We start from the raw sequence: 27,802 nt of genomic DNA, 5'->3' as shown, positions 1-27,802 counted from the left end.
TTTGTAGCACACAAAGTCATACTCTTTTAAAAATCTTTGTTAGGATGTTTACGCGATTACGTATCTCAGGGTTTAGTAAGAATATGTGCTTCAACTTGTGAACTTTAAAAAACTTTGCTAATCAGACATAAATGCAAGATGAAATTATTGAATGGTTCAAGTCTGAAGATTCTTAGATGGTCTAAAATCAATATATAAGTTTGTGGTCAAAATGATAAGGTTAACTGGTATTACACATCAGGGGTGATAAGCTGAAAATTTGATATGTTTTATACTGAGTAATCAGTTGAGATATTGTGCAATTAGGGTTTGTATTGCCTTTGAATTTGTTAATGTTAGAGTCGGAAAAAGTGTGGTGGTCCTTAGTTATATTTTGTTAATCGTGTTGTCCGGAATTAGTAGTCATATTCTGAAATAATAAAAGTTTGTGATTAATATGAGCTATGTTATTTGGACTCTTCATTTTACCTCAAGTACCCGTGTTGGACCTCAACACTCGAACATAGGTATGACACTTGGACACTTTATTTTAGTTCAAAATCATAGAAATTTTTCACAAAATAGCCGAGTCGGACACTTAAACACGTTCCCGTGTCGGATATGAATACCCAAGTCCGAGTAACATAGAATATGAGACTTCTTTTGGGTTCGCAAGAGGAAGAAGTAGTAATGGCCCATCTATTTTAAGGAGTCTTTTGTAAACTCATGTCATATTCTTTATTACGGAGGTTGAGAAAAGTATTCTATACAGAAGAAGCTGGGTAATTTTATCCGACAAAGGGATTGACTTCCTAGTTTCTAGTCTAATCTATTTTTTCATGACACTAGAATTTCTCTTATTTGGCCTATAATGCATTACCATGTCCTTCATATATCCTTCTATGAGACCTAGCAATGATGAAAACATTAATTATCATCTTTGTAATCCTTCTCATTGCCCCTATCCCCATACTTAGTACAAATGGAAACTCTTTAAGTAAGGGTTCATCTCTTTCTGTAGAGAATCCAAATGACATGTTAACTTCCCCAAACAGTGTTTTCTCTGCAGGGTTTTATCCTGTTGGTAACAATGCATTTTGCTTTGCTATCTGGTTCAAAAATTCTGTTGACAAAGCTGTTGTTTGGATGGCAAATCGAGATCAACCAGTGAACGGCAAATTTTCCAGGCTTAAGCTCTAGAAAGATGGCAATCTCAAACTCATGGATGCTGGCCGAATCACTGTATGGTCATCCAACACATTTGGAAGCTCAATTCTACAGCTTCTTGACTCGGGTAACCTTGTTCTTAAAAACTCATCACAAGCCATCCTTTGGCAAAGCTTTAAATTTCCAACCAACACTTTACTTGCAAACCAATATCTCACCCGGGAGCTCACCTTGATCTCCTATAGAAGCCAAACAAACTATTCTTCTGGTTTCTACAAACTTTACTTTGATAATGACAATGTTTTAAGGTTACTCTTTGATGACAGAATGGGGATATCTAGTGTTTATTGGCCTGATATTGGCCAAGTTAGCTGGGAGGCAGGTAGGACCACGTTCAATGATAGTCGAGTTGCTAATTTTGATTCTAATGGTCATTTTCAATCATCTGATGATCTGCATTTCAATGCCATCGATTATGGAATGGGGCCTCAGAGAAGGCTAACTCTTGATTTTGATGGTAATTTGAGGATGTACAGTTTAGAAGACAATGGTCAGTGGTTTGTTACATGGGAAGCTTTCATTAAGCAATGTAATGTGAATGGTTTATGTGGACCTAACAACTTGTGCAAGTATTCACCTTACTTTGGAAGGAAATGTACTTGTTTACCAGGTTTCAAGCTTAAAGATCATTCAAATTGGATGCATGGGTGTGAGCCAGAATTTGAAATTCCTAATAATATAAGCCAGGTTGATTTCATTGGTTTCTCTAATGTAGAATTTTATGGCTATGATCTTATGCACCTATCTAAAGTACACGTTGGATGGCTGCCGAAACCTTTGTTTACAGTCACCAGACTGCAAGGCTTTCTTGTTCAAGTTTGAACACAACACGTTTAACTGTTACCCAAAGGTGCTTCTGCTCAATGGATATCAAGCACCTTATTTTCATGGCACTCTGTATCTCAAAGTTCCCAAGAACATCAGTGCTTCTATTTTATCTCCAAATAGCACAACTGAAGATCAGTCAAAGCTCTATTGTGATGCAGGTGATACAACGATCCAGCTGCAAAGAGATTATCGGACAAAGGATGAAGGAGGGCTATTGAAAATCTTGCTTTGGTTTGCTGTTGGAATTGGAATTGCAGAAATAATTTGTGTTCTAATGGTGTGGTGCTTTCTATTTAAGGGTCAACATGACTCAAGCAAGGTAACACAAGATTATGATGCCATATTTGGCTTCAAGAGGTTTTCCCATGATGAGTTAAAAAAGGCAACTAAAAATTTTCGAGAAGAGATTGGGACAGGATCGTATGGAGTTGTTTACAAAGGTAAGTTGGAAGATGGAAGAGTTGCCGCAATCAAGAAGCTTGTAGATGGTAGTGATCAAGGCGATGCAGAGTTTTTAGCAGAGGTAAGCACCATAGGGAGACTCAACCACATGAACCTAATTGATATTTGGGGATATTGTGCTCAAGGAAGGCAAAGGTTGTTGGTGTTAGAGTACATGGAAAACAAATCACTAGCAGAGAAGCTATCCAAGACTTCTTTGAGTTGGGAAAGGCGGTATGAGATTGCTCTGGGAACTGCAAGAGGCTTAGCTTATCTGCATGAGGAATGCTTGGAGTGGATCCTGCATTGCGACATCAAGCCCCAAAACATCTTGTTAGACGAAAATTTTCATCCAAAGGTTGCTGATTTTGGTTTGTCAAAGTTGATGAATCGAACTGGAGCAAGTCATTCGAGTTTCTCAAGGATTAGAGGAACAAGAGGGTACATGGCTCCAGAATGGGTTACCAACCTATCTATAACTTCTAAGGTTGATGTTTACAGTTTTGGGGTTGTTTTGTTAGAGATAGTAACAGGTGAAAACCCTGGCATTGTTGATGTTGTGACATGGGTAAGGGAGAAATAGATCGAGGTACCAACGTTGGAGGCATGGGTTGAAGAAATCGCGGACCCAATGATGGAAGGCAACTACAATGCTGTGCAGATGCAGACCCTGACTTTAGTAGCTTTGCAGTGTGTGAAGGATGACAAAGATGCAAGGCCAACTATGAGTCAGGTGGTTGAGATTCTCCAAGGTGATCATTCCATACCCTAAACCTAATTATTATGTACATACCCATATTATTAAAAAGAAAGACTGATTATAATTAATTTTCTTTGGCATTTTCTTAGTTTAATCCATATATGTTAAGAATTTTAGTGCATCATTTTTTGTTTTTTTGGTTTTGGATATGTTACATGTAAAATATAACTGTTACACTTCTACTACGTCTATGTATATGAATAAGAATTTCATTTTAGAACTCAGATTATGTTTCATCAATTAAAGGCCTAGGGTTCCAGATTAAGCCCTTGGGCTCTTGATTTGATGGCCTTACTATTACAATATATGAACTTACAAAATACTACATATTGTATTCCCTTTGTCCCTTAAAGATTTGTTTGAGTATGTGGGGTGGTATATGAAGTATAAATGTAGTGGGTTCATTCTAACTAAAATGAAAGTGGGCCAATTTTTTTCCTATATCCAAAAAAGATATTAGAGTAATCTTTAAGGGACAGATGAAGTACATAAAGTTTTCACTCTAACCATGTTATAGTTTTTAATTTTAATTCCCTGCTTAGAGCGAGGCATCCATAAAAGTTGTTCTAGACACGCACGTGAAGATCAAGTAGAAAATCGAGTTCAATCGCGTACCATAGTAAGTTTAGTAACAAGCTCAACTGATGATAGGAGTGTTAACTCCCCTAACTCATAATGTGTGGCTATACTCTCATTTTCACCAATATGGACAAGTCGATCATATGCGCACAACGCCACAACATATTTGCAGCACAACAATAATAACAACAGGCGTAGTATTAGGATGTCGACTAGTATGTTAGATAACAATGAGCCAAAACTAGTAACCAAAATGAACTAGCATGGAGCCCTCTCTATGTAGGTGCTCCAAATTTCTAGGGTCCAGCATGGGCTCCTCTCATTATCTACCATACAAGAATGAGTAAGTAAAATACAAGCAAAGTTCTGTTTGCCTTTCTTACAAGAAATTGGTATTCTACACTTGATGGTAGGTTCTTCTTGCCAACTTGTCCATTGGAATTGACCAATTGAGGATGTAAATGCTTAGAGTGTCAATTTAGAGAGAATAGAGAGTTGTCTTTTGTATTTAGCATATACACATATATATACAACCTAAGTGATTAGGGCGGAACATTACACCGGCCCATTAGCTATACATAGAATATAGTCCAACACCCCCCCTCAAGTTGGAGCATGCAAATCACAAATGCCCAACTTGCCAAGTAAATACATGAATTGTTGCTTGTTCAATGCATGAATCGCATCACGGAGATAATAACAATCAACCTCAATATGCTTAGTACGCTCATGAAAGACCGGATTCCGCGCAATATACAATGCAGATTGACTATCACAAAATAAACTCATGGCGCGGGGATGCGCGACACCCAAACTCAGAAGTAAAGCCTTCAACCACTTCAACTCATCAGTGGTTTTAGACATAGAACGAAATTCGGCCTCAGCAGAGGACTTAGCCACAGTGTCCTGCTTCTTAGTCTTCCAAGATATAGGGGAAGCACCAAGAAACACCAACCAACCAGAAATAGATCGTCTCGTGAGAGGACAACTAGCCCAATCCGAGTCACACCAACCTGTAAGATGAAGATCACACTCAGAGCTCAAAAGGATTCCCTGACCCGGACATCCCTTCAAGTAACGCACCGTACGTAGTGCGGCCTCCCAATGATCCTGACGCGGTTGTTGCATGAATTGAGACAGAATATGAACCGCATAAGCCAGATCAGGCCTCGTGAAAGATAAATAGATCAAGCGACCCACAAGACGACGATACATTTCAGGATCAGAAAAGAGAGAGGACTTTGATTTAGCAAGAGTATGATTCTGCTCAATAGGAGTACCTGCAGGACGCGCCCCTAGCAAACCAGTCTCTGCAATAATATCAAGGGTATATTTCCGTTGGCATAAAAATATGCCCTCCGAACTACGGGCAACCTCAATACCAAGAAAATATTTCAACACACCCAAATCTTTCATATGAAAACAATCACTCAAATAAGATTTGAATGAAGAAATTGCAGAAGAATCATTCCCAGAAATAATTAAATCATCAACATACACCAGAACACTAAGTTGAATAGCCCCAGATTGCAGAGTAAAGAGTGAGTAATCAGAGTACGATTGAATAAAACCGTACCTTTTCAGAGAAGAGGCCAACTTAGAAAACCAACAACGAGGTGCTTGCCGTAACCCATATAAGGACTTGAGAAGACGACAAACCAACCCAGACTGAGAACCATGAAAACCAGGTGGTAGCTTCATATACACCTCCTCATCGAGGTCACCATGCAGAAATGCATTATGAACATCCATTTGGTGCAATTCCCAATTTTTCGCAGAAGCCACCGCAAGAAAAGCACGAACAGTAACCATTTTTGCCACAGGAGCAAAAGTCTCGTTATAATCGATCCCTTCAACCTGATGATTACCAAATATAACAAGACGAGCCTTCAATCTTTCAATAGTGCCATCGGAATTAAGCTTGACCTTGTACACCCAACGACACCCCAATGCCTTCTTACCCGGAGGTAACTCCTCCATCACCCATGTCTTATTTTTCTCAAGAGCGGTAATTTCCTGTTGCATGGCCTCCCTCCACCCCTCATGCTTCATAGCCTCATTAAAGTTACGAGGCTCAACCATCGAATCCACAGCTGCAATAAACACACGATGGCGCACAGAAAAATTATTACAATTCACAAAATGTGCTAAAGGATAAGGAGTACCTGAGGAGCACAGAGTAGACGGTGAACATGGAGGGATAGATGAACTGTCAAGAGAAATAGTATGTGCGACATAGTCCCAATGCCAACCCGGAGCATGCCTAGGCCTTTGATCACGGGCTAGGTCCAATGTAGGAGTAGTAGAAGAGCTCGGAGCAGCCACATGAGGAGCCGTGGTGCTGCTGTCCGAGTGTGGCGCTGCTGTCACAGTAGGAGCAGCCTCGGAAGAGGAGGAAGCAGCAGCAGCCGCAGGTGGCTTGCGGGGAGGGCTGCTGTCCCTGGCAGGAACCGCAGGTGGCCTGCGGTGTTGGCTGTCCCTGGCAGACGTGTGGTCAGCAGCATGAGCAGGGGTGGGGGGCTGATTTTCGGGCACTAAAGACCCCTCACCCACTTCCAAAATATATATTCCAAGTCATCCAAAAAATCATTATCCACTCCAACATTTTCGTGAGATATTTCGTCGACTTTTTCATGAGTAGAAACCGGCTCATCCCTTTTAACAAACGGAAATTCATTCTCAAAAAATTTAACATCACGTGAGACAAATATTTCACCGGTATCTAAATCATACAACTTCCAACCCTTCTTGCCATTAGGATAGCCCACAAACACACACTTTCTACTCCGTGGAGCACACTTATCACCTTTTGCTTTTTGGTTATGAGCAAAACAAAGGCACCCAAAAACACGCAACTCATCATAATTAGGTTCTTTGCCAAATAGAAGGTCATAAGGAGTTTTGTTGGCTAATAAAGTAGAGGGAGTGCGATTAATTAAATAAACCGCTCCTAGAACACATTCACCCCAAAGATCAATCGACAAATTGCCTTGAAACATAAGTGCACGACTCACATTTAAAATATGTTGATGTTTACGCTCTACCCGCCCATTTTGTTGAGGGGTGCCAACACAAGAGGTTTGAAAAAGAATGCCATTATCATTAAAATACGGAAGCATGTGTTTGAATTCGGTTCCATTATCACTCCGTACACATTTAACATTAACATCAAATTGACATTTCACCATAGCAAAGAAGGAACAAAAGGAAGAATAAACTTCAGTTTTGTTATTTAATAAATAGACCCAAACACCTCTCGAAAAATCATCAACAATAGTTAAGAAATAGTGAGCACCTCAAGTAGAAGGTGTCTTATATGACCCCCATAAATCACAGTGAATCATCTCAAAAATTCGGCTAGCTCTACTATCACTATTAGGAAAGCTATCTCTAGATTGTTTAGCTTGAGGACAAACATCACATGCTTTATTCAAAAATTTGCTACTAGAACTAGAACTAACAGCAGGAACTAACTTGACAATCTTATCCGACGGATGCCCCATACGACGATGCCATAACTCGAATGTCGAAACCGCCGAACTTGACACCGCACATACTTTAGGAAGTCGCCGGAAATAGTAGAGTCCATCTATCCGTTCACCGCCTCCAATCAGGCTCCCCGAGAGTTGGTCCTGTATAGCACATAAAGAGTTAGTGAATTGTACACAACATGTAGAGTCATCAATCATTTTAGAGACGGAAATTAAATTGCAATTTAATTTGGGAACGTATAACACGTTTTCAAGAATTATTCCATCATCTAAAACCACTCGGCCCTCCTTTGTTGCTATGGCTTGACTACCATCCGGAAGACCGACAAGGCAAGGAGAAATGTATTTGACATCCATTAAACTAGATTCGGCCCCGGTAACATGATGTGAAGCGTTGGTGTCGATGATCCAAGACAATGAAAGATACTCACCCGTCATCGTATCTTGTTGACGATTATTAGCCATGGCTAGAAGAAGACGAACTTGTTCCGGTTGAAGCTCTGCCAATGCCGAGAGAGTATCTTGCGAGGGCAGAGGAGCAGCAGTACCTAGAGCACCCACGGCATTAGCCTTAGCCGTGGGTTTGGAAGAAGCAGCAGCAGCAGCGGAGAAGGGAGCAGCAGAGTGATGTTGGGCAGCAGCCCTGCTGGGCGTAGAGCCCTGCTGACCAGACGCGGCAGCCCCCCCTTTCTTGCCATACTTTTCAATCCACCAATCGGGATACCCATGGAGCATGAAGCACCCAGCATTCTCGTGTCCAGCACGTTTACAGTGAGTACAATAAAGCTTTGTCTTGTCAACACGAGGAGCAGCTTGGTAAGGACGACGATCTTGAGGCAGAGCAAAAACATGTGCCTCTGTTTTATCAGAGGAGGCACGCTCCCTAGAAATATTTCGAGAACGTTCCTCCTGTAGAAAAGCTTGATAGGCACGTTCAAGATTCGTAGGGGGCTGCTGTGAAAGGAGGTTCGTACGGACCAAGGAATATTTGTCATCATCAATTCCAATCAAGAACTGATGCAATTTTTCCTCTTCCCGATCCGATTCGTATTTCGCAGCAACATCACAAGTACAATTGCCGCAAGTACACCCATGTGGTGGTTTGAGACGAAGGAGATCATCAAAATACCCCATCAAAGTAGTATAATAATCCTCTACTGTCATAGTGTTTGATTGTTTGCAATTAGCAATCGTAGTCCGCAATTGTTGGAGGCGAAGACCACTAGCCTCACAAAATCGCTTCTCCAAATAGTCCCAAAGTTTCTTTGCCTCCTCAAAGTAAGGGATTGAAGCCGCAAGTTTGGGGTCAATAGAACGCAAAATCCAAGACACAAGCATAGAGTTTACGGTATCCCAGTCAAGGAGTTTCTTCTTCTCTGGTGGTTTATTAATCGTGCCATCAAGGAAGCCGTATTTTCTTCGGGATTTCAGGGACAGAGTAATCGCCCTAGACCACGCGAGGTAGTTGTCGGGCTTCAAAACCACATGGGTAATGAGGTTACCAGGTTGGTCTCCGGCGCCAAGGTAGAAGGGGGAAGATGGATCAATTTTGCCGTCCTCCATAGTAGTCGATCAAGCAAGCAGTGATATAGAAAAGAGAAAGAAAAAAAAATTTCAGAGTTTAGAAATTAGAGATTAAAGTAGTGATCAGTAGAGATGATTAGAGATTAGAGAGAAATTTAGGGTTTAGGGTTTTAGATTGATTTTAGCTCCGATACCATGTCAATTTAGAGAGAATAGAGAGAATAGAGAGTTGTCTTTTGTATTTAGCATATACACATATATATACAACCTAAGTGATTAGGGCGGAACATTACACCGGCCCATTAGCTATACATAGAATATAGTCCAACATAGAGAGTGTTAGATGCATTCTCATCGGGGTAACAAGTGTTATACGGTTAAATGACTTATTCATTTCTCATTTGGTAGCAAAATTATGAAAAAAATTAAAGTTTATCACCCTTGCTAAACGTGTTTTGTTTATCAATTGATACAATTGTAAATAAATCAATAAGTATTTATTAAATATAGACCCCACAATTACTGATATAATTACAAGAATAGTATGCTAATTGAACATTTTGTTGATTTATTTATAATTTTTCCTCTTGATAAACGAATTTAGTTTATAATTGAGATGAATTGAGGCTCCCTTCAATTCTAGCTTGTAAGTGTTGTTATGAGAGGAGGTTAATATCATAGAAAGTCATGTACACCTATTATTATATAATATAACCTATTAAAGAGGGGAATTGTGAAATGATATAAGAGCACCCACAGTGGGTGACTCAAGACCCTACCCACAATACTTTCTCTCCTATTTTGAGCTAGCTCACCATTAGAGGTGGACATGAGCCGTGCCGGCACGCGGGCGGCACGAGCCCAGCACGAAACTGGCATGGCCCAGCACGAGCCCGCTAGTGGCACGACACGGTGGCCCACTCGTGGGCCGTGCCGTGAACAAAATTTTTTAAAATAGGCACGGGCACGGCGGGCGGCACGATAACTCGGCCCGTGGCACGGCCACCAGCATGGCACGTGGCACGGCCAGACACAGTCCAGCACGGCACGCGACATATAATAAAATAAGTTATTCATCAATTTTTGTGTTATCGGCTTATCGCACTCGTAAATTTTTTAATTATATGCATTGTTGCTTTTTGCTAAATAATACGGAGTAATATAATAATACAAAAACGTAAACATAAATTAATAAAATTATTTAAATATACTCATTTTTCAAGACAAATATATATCGATTTTTTTATTTATAATAAAAAAAAAAAGAAAAAACCGGGGCGGCCCGCTGCCCGGCACGTGGGCTGGGGTGTGCCAAAAGGTGGCACGGCACGGCCCGCCAGAAACTAGGCACGGCACGGCCCAACACGAGCCACCCCCAGGCACGGCCCGCGGTGGCCCGGCACGGCACGATGCCCATCTTTACTCACCATTGTGAAAGTTGACTCATGGGGTGAGGCATTGAGGCTCCTCCCTCTTCCAAGTCACTGACAACCTCGGCACACGAGCCCAGTGACAAACAAGAAGACGACAAATGGTAAATTTTTGTATTTTCATTTAATTTTTTTGTCCAAAATTAACAGAAAACAATTTTTTTAATTGTAGTGAGCTAGCTCACCATTATGAAAAAAGTAAATGAATGACTTTTAATAGTAACTCAAGTCAGTGGAATATTATCTGGAATAATTAAATTGGAGAGAGAAAATAAGCTACCCCACCAAAGTGAATGCTATTAAAGTTATACTTCGCGTTTTTGTCAATGGACACTTTTCAATTTCCTTGCATAGAGTTACCAAGTTGGGTGTTTCTCAGTTTCTCTTTCACACTCCCAAGTCCCAACCTCACCTAACTTAAGAAAGTATAACAAATAAATTGATAAATTAAGTTTAAGTGAACTTTGTATAGTTATATTAGAAAATATAGCCCCTTTTTAATATAGTGTGGAAGAAAGTTGGAAGTAATGAGTTTCCATTCTAATAAGATTAAATAACTAGTTGTACCTTGCCTCCTCTTTAAGCAAAGGCATCATCCTACTTCACCTCCTAGTCTCCTACTCCTTTCAGTTAGACAGCCACTTTTGGTGGCTCTTGTTAACCGAAATGAATAACCTGACCCGACTAGCCTCGAGTGGTCGAGTCACATACACCAAACTGAAATCTTAACACATTTTATTAGACATGAATATTATTGATTACAACTATTACATGTATCGTCACAACTCTCACAACCCTTGATAAATATAAGGGTTTTGTGAAATAATTTGGGAAAACATAAAAGTTTGTACATAAATTGTGCTACGGTTGCACGGGGTACTTCCAATTCTTACTAAATAATTTTTAAAAAATGCAAATTACACAATCTTTCTATAGTAACAAATAATCATTTATCAATGAGATATTTCTATTGCATCATTACAATTCAACTTAGAAAAAAGAAAATAGGAAAAGTTAAAATTTTAGACCTGGAACTCACCAAGTCTGAAGTGACACCCTTCCCTAAAGTACGTATACTACATTTAAAATTCCATTTGAGTATTTAACAAACTCAATACTAAAGTGTTATACTTTGTACCTATAATATGATGCAAAATCACAGCTCTGTATGAACTAAGTGATCTTCTATTGATTCCCCAAGCTGGGAAATTCTCATGTCATCATCATAACTGGAATAATCTTTGTCACTGGAGGTAAGGCAATCAGCAGGGGGGTTGATTGTTCCGAAGCCAAAACCAGTGACAGAGTTGCAGTATGTCTCTGTTGTGCCATCCATCCGGTGCAAGTCAATGTTCGTGAGGACAATGTTCTTGCAAGGAACTGTGTCGCTGCAAGCAAACTTCATGGCTTGCTTGCTATTCGTAGTTCCAGTAATATTCCGGTACATCACCTGACTTATTTGCACAGCAGTCGACTGAAAAGGAGGAAAAAGAGAAATCAAGAAAATGATTAGGTAATTGATCATGTGATCACAATGAGAAAGGGGAAAGGTAAGAAAGAAAGACAGAGAAAAGGAAAGACACATCATTAGACTACTACTGCCATTGGAATGGCTACCTTTTCGGCCTTCAATATAAAGAAGAAAGAAGCAAACAAGCAAATTTCCCATTCCCTGGAATAACTAAAAAAAGTTTTACCATTGTTAAATTAATCAATATCTAAGAGCTTAAATTAATAGCACGTGGATTCTTGACCGAACCGCTGTTCTGTTCACTTATCAGAGCAGGACTGCTGTCTTAGTAGAGAGGGAAGGGTAACACTACAGCCCTTGAGATTCTTTGCTTAAGTTGCCCTTTCTAAGGCATAACTTCCTTGCTTGTGAATTGAGTTACAGATTTCTTGGGCAGAACTGATTCTTTTATAGCTTCTTTCAGGTGCAACAAGAGAGTAAAAAGACCATGAAGCTGGAGCTAAGAATCATCCCCACCCACAATCTAACACACAAAGTACCAGCTAGAACACTACTGAAAGTTAGTTTTCATTGCCCGAGAAGCCAAACCAAATATTTCCCAGAATATACCAACCTCACTTACAGCCAGTTGCTACACTTCCATCTAAGTGAAATCAAATCCCACTGCAAACCATCCATTGATAACATCTACAAATGTACAGCAGGTAATAACTGTGTAGGGGGAAAAAAAAAATCATCACTTTTTCCACAGTAGAAACTCATTCTGAATCGTTGCCTATTGTAAGACCATAAAACCAATCCACTACTTCCTTTGTTTCAGAGTAAACTATCCTGACACCAAATAAACCATCTCCCAATCCCAAAAAACCCTTTCAACAGCTATGATCCGCATCAGACAACGAGGCTCTGTTGGCCATGAACAACGAGGCTCTGTTGGCCACGAACAACGAGATCCTGTCAGCCACGAACAACGAGGCTCTGTCAGCCATGACAATGACTACAAGCTAAAAGAAGCTGACCCTCAGCTGGGAGAGCGGTGGCCCAATGGAGGAGGCTATGGTGGACGAGCATGGATGAATAGTGGAGAGAAATTCAGTAGTACTTATGATCTTGTTGAGCAAACATACTACCTTTATGTTCGAGTGGTGAAAGCCAAAGATCTTCCCCAGAGTGGTGTCACTGGAAGCTGTGATCCTTATGTAGAAGTCAAGCTAGGGAACTATAAAGGGCGAACCAAGCATTTAGAGAATAAAAGGAATCCAGAGTGGAATCAAGTTTTTGCTTTCTCAAAAGACCGTATCCAAGCATCAACATTGGAAGTCTTTTTAAAGGAACGAGAGATGGTGGGGAGGGATGAGTACATAGGGAGGGTGGTGTTTGACCTAAGTGAGGTCCCAACGAGGGTCCCACCTGATAGCCCATTGGCACCTCAATGGTACAGGCTGGAAGATCGAAGAGGACAGGGGAAGGTAATGGGGGAGGTAATGCTGGCTGTTTGGATGGGCACGCAAGCTGATGAAGCCTTTCCAGAGGCATGGCACACAGAAACAGCTTTTGTTCAGGGAGAAGGGTTATTTAGCATTCGTTCAAAAGTCTACATGACCCCAAAATTATGGTACCTGAGAGTGAATGTGATAGAAGCTCAGGATGTGATTCCAAATGATAGGAGCAGAGCTCCAGAGCTTCTTGTGAAAATACAAGTTGGCAACCAAGTTTTGCGGACTAAGATAAGTCCACCACACACCATGAATCCGCTTTGGAATGAAGATCTGGTTTTTGTAGTTGCCGAGCCCTTTGAGGAGCAGCTAGTCCTCACTGTTGAGGATCGTGTTCATCCAGCAAAAGATGATGTGCTAGGCAAGATAATGCTACCAGTCAACATCTTTGAGAAGCGGCTAGACCACAGACCAGTTCATTCTCGTTGGTTCAACCTGGAGAAATTCGGATTTGGAGTCTTGGAATCTGACAGGAGGATGGAACAGAAATTTTCCAGCAGGGTGCACCTCAGAGTCTGCCTTGAGGGTGGGTACCATGTATTGGATGAGTCAACAATGTATGTCAGTGACACGCGCCCAACAGCACGTCAACTTTGGAAGCCACCAGTCGGAATTTTGGAAATGGGTGTTTTAGGTGCTCAAGGTCTTCTTCCCATGAAGACAAAGGACGGCAGAGGCACCACAGATGCATACTGTGTGGCAAAATATGGTCAGAAATGGGTTCGGACCAGAACGATTCTGGATTCTTTTGCTCCTAAATGGAATGAGCAATACACATGGGAAGTTTATGACCCATGTACAGTAATAACATTGGGAGTATTTGACAATTGCCACTTGGGCGGATCTGAAAAGCAGGGTAATGCTGGTAGTTCAGCCAGAGATTCACGAATTGGAAAGGTAAGAATTAGACTATCCACACTCGAGTCTCATCGTGTTTATGCAAATTCCTATCCTCTCCTTGTTCTGCATCCAGGTGGGGTGAAGAAGATGGGAGAACTCCAGCTAGCAGTTAGATTCACCAGCTTATCCTTGGCCAACATGATTTACATGTATGGCCATCCCTTGCTCCCTAAAATGCATTACCTCTACCCTTTCACAGTAAACCAAATAGACAGCCTTAGATTCCAAGCCATGAACATAGTGGCAGCAAGACTAGGCAGAGCTGAACCGCCATTGAGAAAGGAGGTGGTGGAATACATGTTAGATGTGGATTCCCACCTGTGGAGTATGCGAAGAAGCAAAGCTAATTTCTTCAGAATCATGGCAATTTTGTCAGGCACAATATCAATAAGCCGGTGGTTTGGTGATGTTTGCCATTGGAAAAACCCTATTACTACAGTCCTAGTTCACATTCTCTTCTTAATATTGATATGGTACCCAGAGTTGATACTACCAACTATGTGCCTCTACATGTTTTTTATTGGTCTATGGAACTACAGGTTCCGCCCACGTAACCCACCCCATATGGATATCAAACTTTCATGGGCAGAAGCAGTACATCCAGATGAACTTGATGAAGAATTTGACACATTTCCTACTTCAAGGCCACATGAAATCATTAGGATGAGGTATGATCGGCTTAGAAGTGTGGCTGGAAGAATTCAGACAGTGGTGGGTGACTTAGCGACTCAAGGGGAGAGATTCCAGTCCCTGCTAAGCTGGCGGGATCCAAGAGCGACTAGCTTATATATAATGTTCTCCCTTTCTGCAGCTGTGCTTCTTTATGTGACTCCATTCAGAGTAATTTCTCTAGTAGCAGGGCTGTACACACTGAGGCACCCGAAGTTCAGAAGCAAGCTGCCTTCTGTTCCTAACAACTTTTTCAAGAGATTGCCTTCTCGAGCTGACAGCTTGCTCTAAGCAATAGGTGCTAGTCAATTGATTGACACATCTGTAGTTTCAATGTCTTTTCCATTTTTACTTCTTATCAAAGTTTTATATATTTGCTGAATATAAAAAGTATATTTCACGTTTCAAGTTATATTGCATACATATTTTTTTTCTCTTAACAAGAGAGGCAAAACCTTAGCCCTACTTCTGAAAATGACGTCTAGGATTATCTAATATTCTGTTTTTTAGACAAGAAACTAGAAAGAACTTTGTTTTTTGTATGGAAGACACTTGAAACCAGTTTACGTAAACAGGAAACAACCATATTTCTAGCTGAACATCAAATAAAAAATGGACACCTTAAATTTACCTGGTTTCCACAAGGATTGGGAGAATCGCAATAGAATTGATCGATGATTATAGGATTTGCAACGTCTTCCATCATCACATTTTCAAAGCGTATTGCTTTGACATAACCAGATCCTCCCTGCATGAAGAAGGCAAGAAGAGAGATTCAAGTTCTGATAATTTAAACTCAAAGGAAGAATCAAAAGGTAGATTTAAAAAATAATAGTACCAGAGCTCGAACAAATAGATTTTAACTTAAAAATAAATTCAATTTTTAGAGCAAGGATTTATAAAACAATTAAAAAATTGAGAGAGAAGGAATGCATGCAGCCCTACTTCTACTGTATACACGCAGCAATGTCATGTTACTCCAGCACAGTAAGTCAGCTCTTTGAAATAATCGTTTTCTTAATTATCTGTTCCATTGTTTGAGAAGGGAAGGGAGGGGGGAGGGGGGGGGGGGGGGGGGGGGGAATGACATCTGATTTTTCAATGCTTACCTGCCAAGTCTTAATTCTGAGTCCATTACTTGCACCCTTTATAAATGCACCACTTAGAACAACTTTTGTGACAATGCCAGTTGAATTATCCTTGCCCAGGCTTCCTATGCTGCAGTAGCAAATCAGATTAGTGAATTACAGAATACGCCAAGATTTAAGAGGTCACATCACAGAGGCAATGATTAACTTGTTAGAGAACTTAGAACATCTAATAATTGAAAGAAATACCTAATTCCATGTCCAGGACCGCAATAAATCTTCTTCATCTTGATAGCTGAACTGGCATTGACGATTGAAACACAATCATCCCCTAGTGTACAAGTGTCAGCACAAAATTTAGCTAGTTAGCAGTCTTAACATGCCTGAATCAAATAACTTTTTTGGTGCATATTTAACATGGTGCACACTTTCTTTGTATATTTAATGTAGGTTATAGAGCACTGCTTTGAGTCTTAAACTAAAGGACACAATACAATATGAATCCTCTTATTGTCCCAAGTATTCATTTGTAAAAGGTTCAGATTATAGCAACATTTAAGGATGGAGCTGCTCAAAGTTGCAAAATACCTGTTCCGATTTTACAGTCGAGGAGAGCAACATTTGTTGATTCAGTGATATGTATTCCATCAGTGTTAGGACTGTCTTCTGGGGAAGAAACTAGCACATTGGATACTCGCACAGAATTGGAACGGGCAATAACAAAGTGCATTTGTTGGCTGTTCTGGATAGTCAGACCCTTTACCCTTATAGCAGAGCTTGAATCTATTGTCAATGCCTTCAGCAAAAAAAAAAAAAAAAAATAACTTATCAGCTTGTTGCATCCTTTAGATTCCGATAATTATGATCTACAAATAATTTGCTTAACAAAACCGCAAATTCACCAACCCCATCATACAACATGACAATCAAATCTAGATATTTCCAGAATCACACAAATAGAGTATTTTAGAACCAACCCACAATCCATGCAAAATAAATAATTAAAAATGCATATAGTCCAACATAAGGCCGATAAGGGATACGTACTGTTGGTGCTCCTTTGCATGGCTGCAGGATCAAGAAAATTGACAAAACAGACAGATGGATTAGTACATACTTATCAATACAATCAAATTTATCAGTCAGTAATACAAAAATCAGATGATGACAAAGAGTTACTTACATTGGTCTTGTTTTTTTTGCAGGATGCAGCCCACCATTTACTGCCAGATCCATCAATCACCCCTTTGCCTTGGAAAATAACACTTGTTAAGTTGTGAAAATTCAACCAAGTCCGGGAAAATTTTGGATCCCAGTCCTTGGGCTCTCCTGGTGCAACTATTGTGCCATCAACCTGCACACCAAGCACACAACAGTACCCAAAAAAAACTCTCATCAGAAATAGTTACATTCTATGGGGTTCACATCAACATAGCAGACATCACAGCTAGATTGAATTGGAGCGTAGACATATTGACATTTCTGGATAAAAACTTACCTGGATAACTAATCTGCCTGCACACGGTCCTTCAAATTTTGTTGCGTTAACAAGATAACGACGCCCTTCAGGAACTAAGAGGACTGCTTTTTGTGAAGAACAGGCCTGCTTCCATGCACCAACAAAGGCCTGAAAATATTTTCATAGAAAAATACAAGTTTAGCTGCATTGTCAGAACTTACACATGCAGGTATAAGATTTATCAATCAATGAAGTTCATGCTGCATCAGGATTACCTGGGTATCATCAGAATTCCCATCTCCATTAGCACCAAAGCTATCGACATTCACAAGAACATGTCCAGCATTCGTACTGGTCCATGAAGGCATTTCAAAAGCTTCTATTTCATCTTCTTCATATATGTCAAAGCTTTCGAGTTCTCCAAGCATAGCAATTTTGTCATGTACCTCATATTCTGCAATCCCATGAGCTGTTATTAATAAGCTAAGGAAAAGAACATAGAATAATTCCATAATCTGTGAGTTTTTGCAGGATTAGAAAATTAGAGTAGGATAATTTTTGAGCAGACACTGGGTTTGCATTTATATGCAAGATTAGCATTCAAAATTAAGTGATTTATGAAAATCTGGCTTGGCTTGAAAGTAGATGAAGAGCCAACACTTTCTCCATGCCTACACTTCAAGTATAAGTGAAAAATCTTTTACATATCTTTGCTTTACTCTTAAACCAGTAGACCTTAGTTTCACCAGTCAAAAAAGCTCATGAACTCCTCCAACTAGCAGACTAGCACCGTATATGCATTTCTATTATAGACCTTCCAATAATAGATTTAAAAAATGTAATTTCAAATTTTCCCATATTACCCATGATAAAACCATTAGCTAATTTTTTAAGAATGGCAACATTGGTGTAGTGGAAATGTATAACTATAAAATAATAACAAAAAAAAAATAATAATAACAGCAATGATGGTATTGTAGCTTGAATCCTTATAAATAACCCAATCAAATGCGGCCTATAAATTAGGGACGGAAGGAGTAATAGTTTTTGGCATCATCAGGCAGATCACCCAACAACTGTAAAGATCTGAGTGATACAAAAGGATCAGACACGCCATAAAACCAGAAATAGATAAATCAAGAATAAGTTATGGTCAACTATATAATTAATCTGTACTCTTCCATACTAGAACAGCTTCTAGATGATACTTTCCAGACTGCCCAAGTCTTGAAGCCAAAATCCTTTCCTTTTCTAGAAGGATAATTGGTCCAGGCTCATCAAAATGCAGGTAATTTTTTCATAAAAAATGCAGCTCAAAAATAAAATATCCTAATCCTGTACTATTTAAATATGAACATTTTGCAATAAGATTCATGGCCTATTCTGTGACATTACCACAATTCAAACGATAATGCTGTGACCAATCTCCCTAACCAAATGTCTTGCCATTCTAATCTCTCTGTAATGCATGGACAATTCAGAATCTCCAACTTCATGATAAAAGTTTGAAACTTGCAGACACGCTCCAGAATTTTCGGGTTCAAGCTCCATCAAACGTTTTGCAACCCTTTGTCCAACAACTTCATTCTTGTGCATCCTGCAACTTCTCAGCAGTGAGCTCCACATGAAAGAAGCATCCTTTACAAAAGACAACTTCAACAATTCTTCCGCTTCATATACCAACCCAGCACGTCCTAAGAGATCAACCATGCATGAATAATGCCTCTGATCTGGTTCAATACCATGGGGTGATTTCATGGACTCAAAAACCCGTCTTCCTTCCTCTACTAAACCTGAATGATTACACCCTGTCAAGACACACAAGAATGTCACCCTATCTGGTTTCAAACCCTTTTGGAACATCGTTTCGAGCAATTTTAGGCACTCTCTTCCTAATCCATTCCAGGCATACCCATTTATAATTGATGTAAAGGAGACAACATTGGGTGAATGTAAACCCTCAAATATCCTGCGTGAATGATCAACCTGGCCTAATTTGGAATACATATCAATTAGTGAACATGAAATCACAATATGAGATTCTAATCCATTTTTTATAGCAAGAGAATGAAGCAATGTGCAGCTTGTTAAGCTCACAAAAGAAGATCCTGACAATGCTTTCAGTGCAGTGGACAAGGATAATTCATCTAATTCAATCCCCTCATCAACCATGAATTTAAACAACTCAACCACCTCTTCAGCACAAGTACAATGTAACAGAGATGTCAAAAGAGCATTGCAGCACTCCCTGGTTTTAGAAAAGCATTCCTTGTATATATTAAATGAACTCTCAATCTCGTAACATTTTCCATACATATCAATAAGAGCCGACTGAACATGGATGCTTCCACAATCAAAACCCAATTTTAGAGCAAAACAATGCAACTGTCTTCCCACAACAAGATTCCCACTTTTGCTGCACAAATTCAAGAGCGCAACAAGCGAACGAACAGATGGTTTCATACTCCAATACTGCATCCGCACAAAACATTCAAGTGCATCAAACAACACCCCACTATTAGCATATGCAGAAACAATTGAATTCCACGAAATCACAGCATTATAAGGAAGAACATCAAATGATTTCATAGCTTCACTCAGAGTCCCACAAACTGAGTAAAAATCCACCAATGCATTAGCTACGAAGTGATTCGATTCAACCAGCCCAGCCTTGAGAGCATGACAGTGCAACTGTTCCCCTTGAATTACAAAGTTTCCATTACAACAGCCCTGAAGCAAATAACATACCATAAGATCATTCAACACAACCCCATCAAATTTTACTCTAGAATACTGCCTTATAACCTCATTCCACAAACCCAATTTACAAAATCCACGAAAAACCGAATTCCAAATACCATCATTCCTTTCAGGCATCTCATCCAAAAATTTCAACCCATCATCAACAAACCCTGATTGCATATAAAGGTCCACAATTGAACCCCCAATATACAAATTCCCACAAAACCCAAGTGAAATCACTCTACAATGTACTTGAATTCCCTCAAAATAAAACCCATTATTGCTACAAATGCTCATAACAGAGGAAAATGTTGATGGGCTTTCACTAAAACCCTGAAATACCATTTCAGAATACAATTCAAAAGCTTTCCCTGGCATTCCATAGCGTTTGTACCCAGAAATCAGCAAGTTCCAAGAAACAACATCTCTCAGAGACATTTCATCGAACAGTTGGTGGGCAGAGGCTAAAGACCCTGATCTGATGTGATTGTCTATATCACGATTGTTTAAGAAGATAAGCTCAGAAGTGTCAGTCTTATAGTAGGAATCAAGATGCAAGCGCCGGAAAATTGCAGGGATTTTCCGGCATAAAACTCCCAATAATTTGGGCATTTAATTTATACTTGTACAATTAACAGACATGAGTAATTTTTTTCCTTTTAAGGCTCTAAAACAAAATTTAACTAACCTCTTATTATCAAAAACTTGATTAAAATGGAGGAAAATGTGTACTATTGTTTTTTCTTGTTTGATTCCTAGTGGTAACAAGGTGTGAATATTTTTTTGGGATTTTTTTCTTTTACCATTATTAAGTATATTATTACATACGAAGCATTTAGTATGGTACTATAGGTCTATAATAAAACTTATTTCAGATTATATTTACAAAAATGTATACTTCGTACTTTGTATTGGATCTATAACGACTTACAAAATATCACTTAATACGTTTTTTTTATTTTTGGTACATCAGCACATTTAAAATCAAATACAATTATAACGAGTATTTATGGACAAGGCGAGTATTTTAGTTGATTGCCAGGTATATCATCATATATCGAACATTAAACATAAACCAAACATGTTTAAGAAAGATCGATGTGTGATTTTATTAAACAACCTTATTCTGATTTTGAAATAAAATGATTTAATCACTCTTAAGTCTCTTAAGAGTCTAATTAGTGGAACCGGACCAACCATTGAACCTCAAAAGGCAGATTGAGGTATTTATTTTTCTTTCTTTTCGGGTGCCTTAACTCTTGTTTTAGAGCACTTAAATAGCCTCAATCAATCATTTACTCTCATGAGTCATGACACGTTTGGTAAATGGTCATAAATTGTAAAAATAGTAACAAATTTGTATAGTAATGAAAGACCTTAAAGGTCCCTACTCCCATGGCCACATTACTGACTATGACTATTGTACGTAGTTTATAAAACACAAAAACGATTGATCTATTGGGTAACTTGTCAACGACAAAGATTTGATGTTAATTTCTTAAGAATTAAGTTAGGAATAAACATCAGTTTCTCTTTCATAACTCCTACCACCATAGCACAAACACAAGCAACCTATTTGACCAACAAACCTTATCTTTCTATCTCTCATTTTGCCTTCACCTTTATTTTTGGGTGGCCTTTGCAATTGGATAACAACTTAAAGTAGCCAAACACAAACAGTAGTGAAAGGTAATACAAGCATGAAAACTTCTAAAAATGTATTAGATTAAAAGTTAAAATCAAGTAAGATTAACAAGTCTCGTATTCAACAAGTGTATTCGTACATGACAGGTTTTATCACTGTGATGTCCGGCCGTGAACATCATTATTGCCATCCTATATTCACATAAAAGTCTCCCTTTAACAAAGTCCATTCATTTCACAAATATGAGTAAATTTGCAATTCTGTATATACAAGTTTTTTGCTAACTAAAACCTGTTCTAAGTGTTTCTGAAACAAAGAATGCTAACTTTTAAGGACAAACAGTTGCACTTTTGCCTATCAAATAACTCAACTAATTTTGATGCAAAATCCCTTGATCAATGTAAAGAGAAACTTCAATTCCATTGCTAACAAGCAGCAAGCGAGGCAAAGAATAATTATCACATACATAGTATTACAGCTCTTTTGCTGAATCAACATGAATATCGGCACACTAGTATACAACATTAATCCAAGCCTAACTAAAAAAAAAAAAAAAACACTCTTTTCTAGGAGCTTTGTATTGATGAGTATCACCATGTAGCTGCAATAGCCCCGAGGAGGGAGGTAACAAAACACATTTGTGTTTCTTTATCGATCTTAGAGAAAAGGGGAACATGCACGAAAAGAGACTTGTGGCCTCTAGCTTCTGCAAATCGGAGAGAGTGATAGTACACGTAATTACATACAAAACGACCAGCATCATCTGACTTCATCACGTTGAAGCCTTTCTTCTTTAGGAAACTAAGAATAGAATCCGCTGAGCACGTAGTCTTCATAGTAGTTATCATCCAATGCAAGGAAACAAATAAGATATGTTAGGGGAAAGTTTTCATGCAACTTAAAATTTGATATTAATGAATTGTGTCAATCATATATCCTACAATATCGTACTAGCTACCTTAGATAGTTAGCAAGTGGTATTTAAAGCATGTCTACGTCATTTGCGTTTTGTGACTCTCTTTACAACTAAAAAGTATAAATATCCTACAATATCCAATGTTGCTCAGCCCAGCATTTCTGTCCGCTCTGAGGGCTGATCCATAGTACACGACGCATGGATTGGCCATCTTTAAACAAGGGCACAATGGCCATTATTTTGGAACTATGAAAAAAGGGCCTATATTTAAGAGATTGTACGGAACCCCATTTATATTACCCGGACCCAAGGTTTTCATGTACCTACATACCATGTTCCCCTCCTGCGGTCCTCCATGATTCAAAGGGCAATCACAATGCAAGGTCAAGTTCTAGTAAGAAATAGATCAATACTTAAAAGTATCTTCATCTTTCATACTGCAACAGTGATTTATAATAAACCTGATAAACAAGCTTTTAAGCTTTCACATAGCAATATGAAATCAAACTGCCTAAGATGAAAAAAAAGCTGGGTCATCTTTTTCCAGCTAATCCTTAAAACAACCTTTTTCTTTGTAATGGCATATAACATGAATCACGAGGAAATATGAACACATGTCAAAACCATATTACCATATTAGAAACATAAAATAAGAATGTGACAAAGCATATTAATATATTAAACGTTGGCAATTACCTGTCTCGTATTAGATATTTCTGCATCGTCGGGGACTATTGGTACTTGCTGAAAAAAAAAAAAGGATAACGATTTATAACTTGAATATAAACAAAGCTACATAGCTTATAACAGAAGAAGAGAAAGAATAAGGAAGGGAAAAAAATCTAATCAACCTGTGGTTGCCACCCGAGCTCATCAGGACAGCGAAAAGTTGCTTCATTGAATGCTTGACATTCAATGGCAAACTTTTGGGCACCACTATTCACTCCCAAATGAACCTGGAGACAGCAGCCAATAAGTCAATGACATGATATATCCAAGTCAATACAGTGATAGTGTCTTCAAAAACAGGGGACTAATAAGCAAACCACTCAATCAATCAATCATATCTTTAATCTCATAAGTGGGGTCGGCTACATGAACCAAAAGTGATTATTCTGTATAGTCATCCACAAAAATCTTCCTCCTCCATCCCTTACGATCAAATACCTCATTCTCACGTAAATTCATAAGCTTCATATCCTTTCTAATAAGCAAACCACTATTGAAAAGAATTCAATACCATGATAACAGGTCATTCGTGTAGAAGTTATTATAGGATTTACAAGAACAAGTACCTATTTACTCAACACTGTCAAAACTTCTAATGACAAGTTTGTGACTCGGGAAGCAGGAAACAATGCCAAAACTAAGACAGAGGAACAGGCGATTCTCACTAAAATTAGGAACGAGTTGACAATTTTGTTTCAAAACTTGTATTATAACAGCATCATTAGTGAAATTCCATAATTTGTTGCTATTATGGTCATGTATTTACATCAACTTGACAAGTAATTTTCCTTCATCCCACTTTGAAAAATAGAGCAAGTCACAAATATCAGGGTAGGCAATACTTTTTGGATGGAATAAAAAAATTTGTAGTCACTCATTGTCTCCATTTCTTGAATTGCTATAATATTTTTTTGTGTGAAAAAAAAAAAAAAAAAAAAAAAAAAAAAAAAAATTACTTTAACAAGCACAAAGATATCATCTTCACAACTCAATTAGACAATCGGATGTCAGCAACATACTCATGAATGCCATGATATACCAATTACAGAATCCAAAATTTCGGCTTTGCTTCTTTTATTCAATGTAGCTGCACAAATTATACTGCAAGTTTATGAGGTAACCCAATATAGCTGCATAGAAAGTTTATGCAAATGAAGACTCACCCACACAACTGATTCATTGTCCGGATTTGAGGCACCTTTCTCAAACAATTCATAAAGTGCTGGTCTCGCCCCCTCACCAGCTGTCTCAAGAATTGTGCAACTTGCAAGTTGCACCCCTGTAGGAAGGCCATTTTTTGAGACATACTCATTCAAACTACTGACAATGGCTTCCGTTGGATTCTCTGTCACTCCTTGAAATTTCTTGAAACCAGTAACATGAAATGTGATATTCTTAGGTCCTTCGGATCCCATATCCACCTTGCGAGCACAGCAAAAATTCCCAATTCTTAACCGAGTATGAAGTTCCCAGAAAACCTACAGTAGAAATCTTAAAGAAGCAAAGTTCTATTAGATTAATGATAATGAGAAACTGATGAAAAAACACTTGGTGAACAGAATAAACAAGCATGCTTTAGTTAACACAGGTGACCTTGTCAAAATCAGGGTAAAGACTGAACAAATTGGTACTGTTTTACACACTCTTCAACTTATTTGATAGTCGTAATATTGACTCTCACGGCCACAATATTCTAATCTTAATCACTTTTCTCTCCTACACAACTCAGAGTTTAATAAACATTATTCAGGAGGATTCATATGTAGTAGGCAAATGAGCCTGATTTAATGTTGTGATCTGGATGTCAAACAACTGAAGTTTACCAAAACAACATGGAGGAGCATCATGTCACGAAAATCATCGATAGGAAACCAGATTAAACGCACAAAAGGGACTTGTTTGTTCCAATTTGCTATAATAACAAGCTAAGTTGATTAATCAATCCCTGCACTCGACTTAAATGAAACAAACGCCCCTTTATTTAATGTATCAAGCACCACCATAATAATCAGAAACTAATCATTATTCTCATACATATTATAGCAATCACAGCAATATTATACTAGTCCATTCAACCATAAAACAACAAGCACTTCCAATAATATTGCAGCATCAATTACTCAATTCGGTACAGCCTCAATTGAAAAGCTGAAAAGAGCAGCATGCAAGGTGAAGGGAACATATCCTTAGAACTGTACAGATAATTATACTTATAATCAATGAACATCAACTCGAAACTCGGAAATTCTACCAACCTGATCATACATCAACCTGATCCACATCATACAAGAGCTTACATGGATCCACACTAATTCATCTCATCATTACAATAACATGGAACATCTCTTACACTACATAAAGTACAAATTGCAATGATTTTAACATAATTACAAAACACCCGAAAGGGTATAAAGTGGAATCAACACAAACAAATTCACATAAACTTGTAAAGCAAAGATCTTAAAAAGATCACTTGCTAAAAAAAAACGCAAAAACATCAACATATAAATCAAACCCAGGAACAAATTCATATTACACAACATATCAATCATACTTCACAACATACCAATCATACTTGAGCCAATATCAGAAGATTATCCAAACAAAAGCACCCACAAAATCATACATCAAAAAAATAAATCCCAATAAAATGATCAATAATTCAGACTATATCAAACAACGAAAATGAAAAACTCTACGAAATTCACTCTCATTAACATAGTTGTACACAATGAAAATTACAATTGACATATCATCTCGATTAAATTTACAAACTTTCTCAAAAAACAAGAAGCTGAAAATTGAAAGAAAAAAAAAAAAAAAAAAAAAAAAGTATAATTATTCTTACAAGATAAAAATTTGAGTAATAATTGAAAATTTCTTGATTCTTACAATTCCAGCCCCTCCAAAGTTTTCTGTTGGAATGAAGAATCGAATTAATAAAATTTGAAGGTCGAAGGGCCTTATCGGATTTTTAATTTTAGAAAAAAAATCGCAGTTTTATGAGTAGGAGACCCCTCAATTTATCAAATTTTGCGGGAGTTGCCCTTTGTGAATTTTGATTAAAGTAGGACCGGCACACCGCTCTTCATGTACTCCGGATTAGGGATATTAACGGGGCGGGGCTGGACGGAGTGGATGTTGGCCTTCTCATCTCATCCTCACCTAAAATTTTCATCCCATCTCCGTGGCGGGTCTAAAATTCATCCCCATTCCTGCCTAGGCGAGTACAATTACAAAATCATCCCGCCCCACCCCATCCCCCACTTGGATATCCATCCCTACTTAATCTCCACCTAAGACTCGCCTAATCCCCAGCTCCCAATTCACAATCCAACATAATTAATATAAATTAAAAAAAAATGATTGTCAATATTACACACTTTTTTTGTTATAATATTAGTGTATTACAAATTTTTATATCTACTATTTCATTTTACATCATTTTTTTTATAAAAATAGTATAAAAGTATATATTTTTGTTTTTAAAAATATATAAATGTGGGTTGAGGTGGGAATGAGGCAGGTACAAAATGGGGCGGGGGGGGGGGGGGGGGGGGGGGGCGGGGCGAGGCGGGGACAACGTAAAATCCACCCCCTCCCCTGCCATCTCCACCCCCAGAACCACCATGCTAAAACCCCAAATTAAAAAAAAAACCCTAAAATCGAAATTTTAGGGAATTCGATTTTGGGGTTTTAGGGTGTCGAGGATGGTGGTTTAAGGGGGTGAAGATGGGCAAATTAGTTTCGCTGGCAGAGGATGGGGGTTTGGGCGCCGTCTGGAGGGGATAGAGGTGTTTTTCGAGTGGAGGAGGGATTTTAGGGTTGTGGGGAAAGTGGTTCTACGAAGGAGAAAGGGCGGCGACGGGATAAGGGGAGGGAGGGTGACGGCAGGGGGAGGGGCGACGCTGGCTGCGGGCGGAGGTTTTTTTTTTTTAATTTTTATTTTCAAGTTTTTTAATAATTAATTTAATATAATACTACCTCCGGGTCGTATTATATACAACTTTGGAGTATTATTTATGAGATATAAAAAATTCCAAAGTTGCATATAATATGATCCAAAGGTAGTAATATGAAGGGAAAATCAATAATAGGCTGCCACGTGGCCTAATTAACATTAATGACTAACGGGGTTAACTGTCGTTAGTCATTATGGAAATTTGGTGAATTTTCTGAAAACTCGTGGGTATATGGTGAATTTAAAAATTTTTATGGATACATGGTGAATAAAAAAATTACTAAGGGTATATGGTGAAAAATCCGTTAAAAAAACACATAGAGAATATTTTATTTTCTATATTGAGTGTTTCAAAATATACAATCCACTTTCTATTTTAATCCTCACATATTCTCTTTATTTTCCCATATATATTATTCTCATTTTAAGGGCTTGGTCTCAATCTAAAGCATTAATGATCCCAACTC

General features: G+C 38.5%; 5 protein-coding genes across 5 annotated transcripts; 2 read left to right on the top strand and 3 right to left on the bottom strand.

Annotated features, from left to right (window-relative positions):
- The first annotated feature begins 1,200 nt into the window (after positions 1-1,200).
- LOC145580680 (putative receptor protein kinase ZmPK1) lies at positions 1,201-3,058 on the top strand. Its single transcript, XM_081637806.1, has 2 exons — positions 1,201-1,956; positions 2,057-3,058. Exons 1-2 carry the CDS (start codon positions 1,201-1,203, stop codon positions 3,056-3,058), a joined length of 1,758 nt encoding a protein of 585 aa, XP_081493932.1.
- Positions 3,059-4,110: 1,052 nt separating this feature from the next.
- Positions 4,111-8,868, bottom strand: LOC145580679 (uncharacterized). Its single transcript, XM_081637804.1, has 7 exons — positions 7,552-8,868; positions 7,149-7,446; positions 5,313-6,366; positions 4,964-5,177; positions 4,774-4,827; positions 4,523-4,732; positions 4,111-4,140 (listed from the first exon to the last, which is right to left on the bottom strand). Exons 1-7 carry the CDS (start codon positions 8,866-8,868, stop codon positions 4,111-4,113), a joined length of 3,177 nt encoding a protein of 1,058 aa, XP_081493930.1.
- Positions 8,869-11,126: 2,258 nt separating this feature from the next.
- LOC145582816 (putative polygalacturonase At1g80170) lies at positions 11,127-26,377 on the bottom strand. Its single transcript, XM_081639841.1, has 14 exons — positions 26,223-26,377; positions 24,538-24,865; positions 23,497-23,601; positions 23,342-23,389; positions 22,476-22,559; positions 17,618-17,788; positions 17,382-17,510; positions 17,067-17,237; positions 16,931-16,951; positions 16,472-16,679; positions 16,133-16,214; positions 15,905-16,013; positions 15,427-15,543; positions 11,127-11,733 (listed from the first exon to the last, which is right to left on the bottom strand). Exons 2-14 carry the CDS (start codon positions 24,787-24,789, stop codon positions 11,416-11,418), a joined length of 1,815 nt encoding a protein of 604 aa, XP_081495967.1. The 5' UTR covers positions 24,790-24,865; positions 26,223-26,377; the 3' UTR covers positions 11,127-11,415.
- LOC145582815 (FT-interacting protein 1-like) lies at positions 11,740-15,108 on the top strand. Its single transcript, XM_081639840.1, has one exon. The coding sequence runs from the start codon at positions 12,612-12,614 to the stop codon at positions 15,084-15,086; it is 2,475 nt and encodes an 824-aa protein (XP_081495966.1). The 5' UTR covers positions 11,740-12,611; the 3' UTR covers positions 15,087-15,108.
- On the bottom strand, positions 17,669-20,696 carry LOC145583403 (pentatricopeptide repeat-containing protein At3g13880-like). Its single transcript, XM_081640649.1, has 2 exons — positions 18,738-20,696; positions 17,669-17,796 (listed from the first exon to the last, which is right to left on the bottom strand). Exon 1 carries the CDS (start codon positions 20,694-20,696, stop codon positions 18,744-18,746), a length of 1,953 nt encoding a protein of 650 aa, XP_081496775.1. The 3' UTR covers positions 17,669-17,796; positions 18,738-18,743.
- Positions 26,378-27,802: the final 1,425 nt, after the last annotated feature.

The sequence above is a fragment of the Chenopodium album genome, chromosome 15, assembly GCF_948465745.1.
Source record: "Chenopodium album chromosome 15, dcCheAlbu1.1, whole genome shotgun sequence".
In the NCBI taxonomy this organism is placed as follows: domain Eukaryota; kingdom Viridiplantae; phylum Streptophyta; class Magnoliopsida; order Caryophyllales; family Amaranthaceae; genus Chenopodium; species Chenopodium album.
Note: the sequence above shows the minus strand (reverse complement) of the source record. Positions and strands in the feature narration are given on the sequence as shown.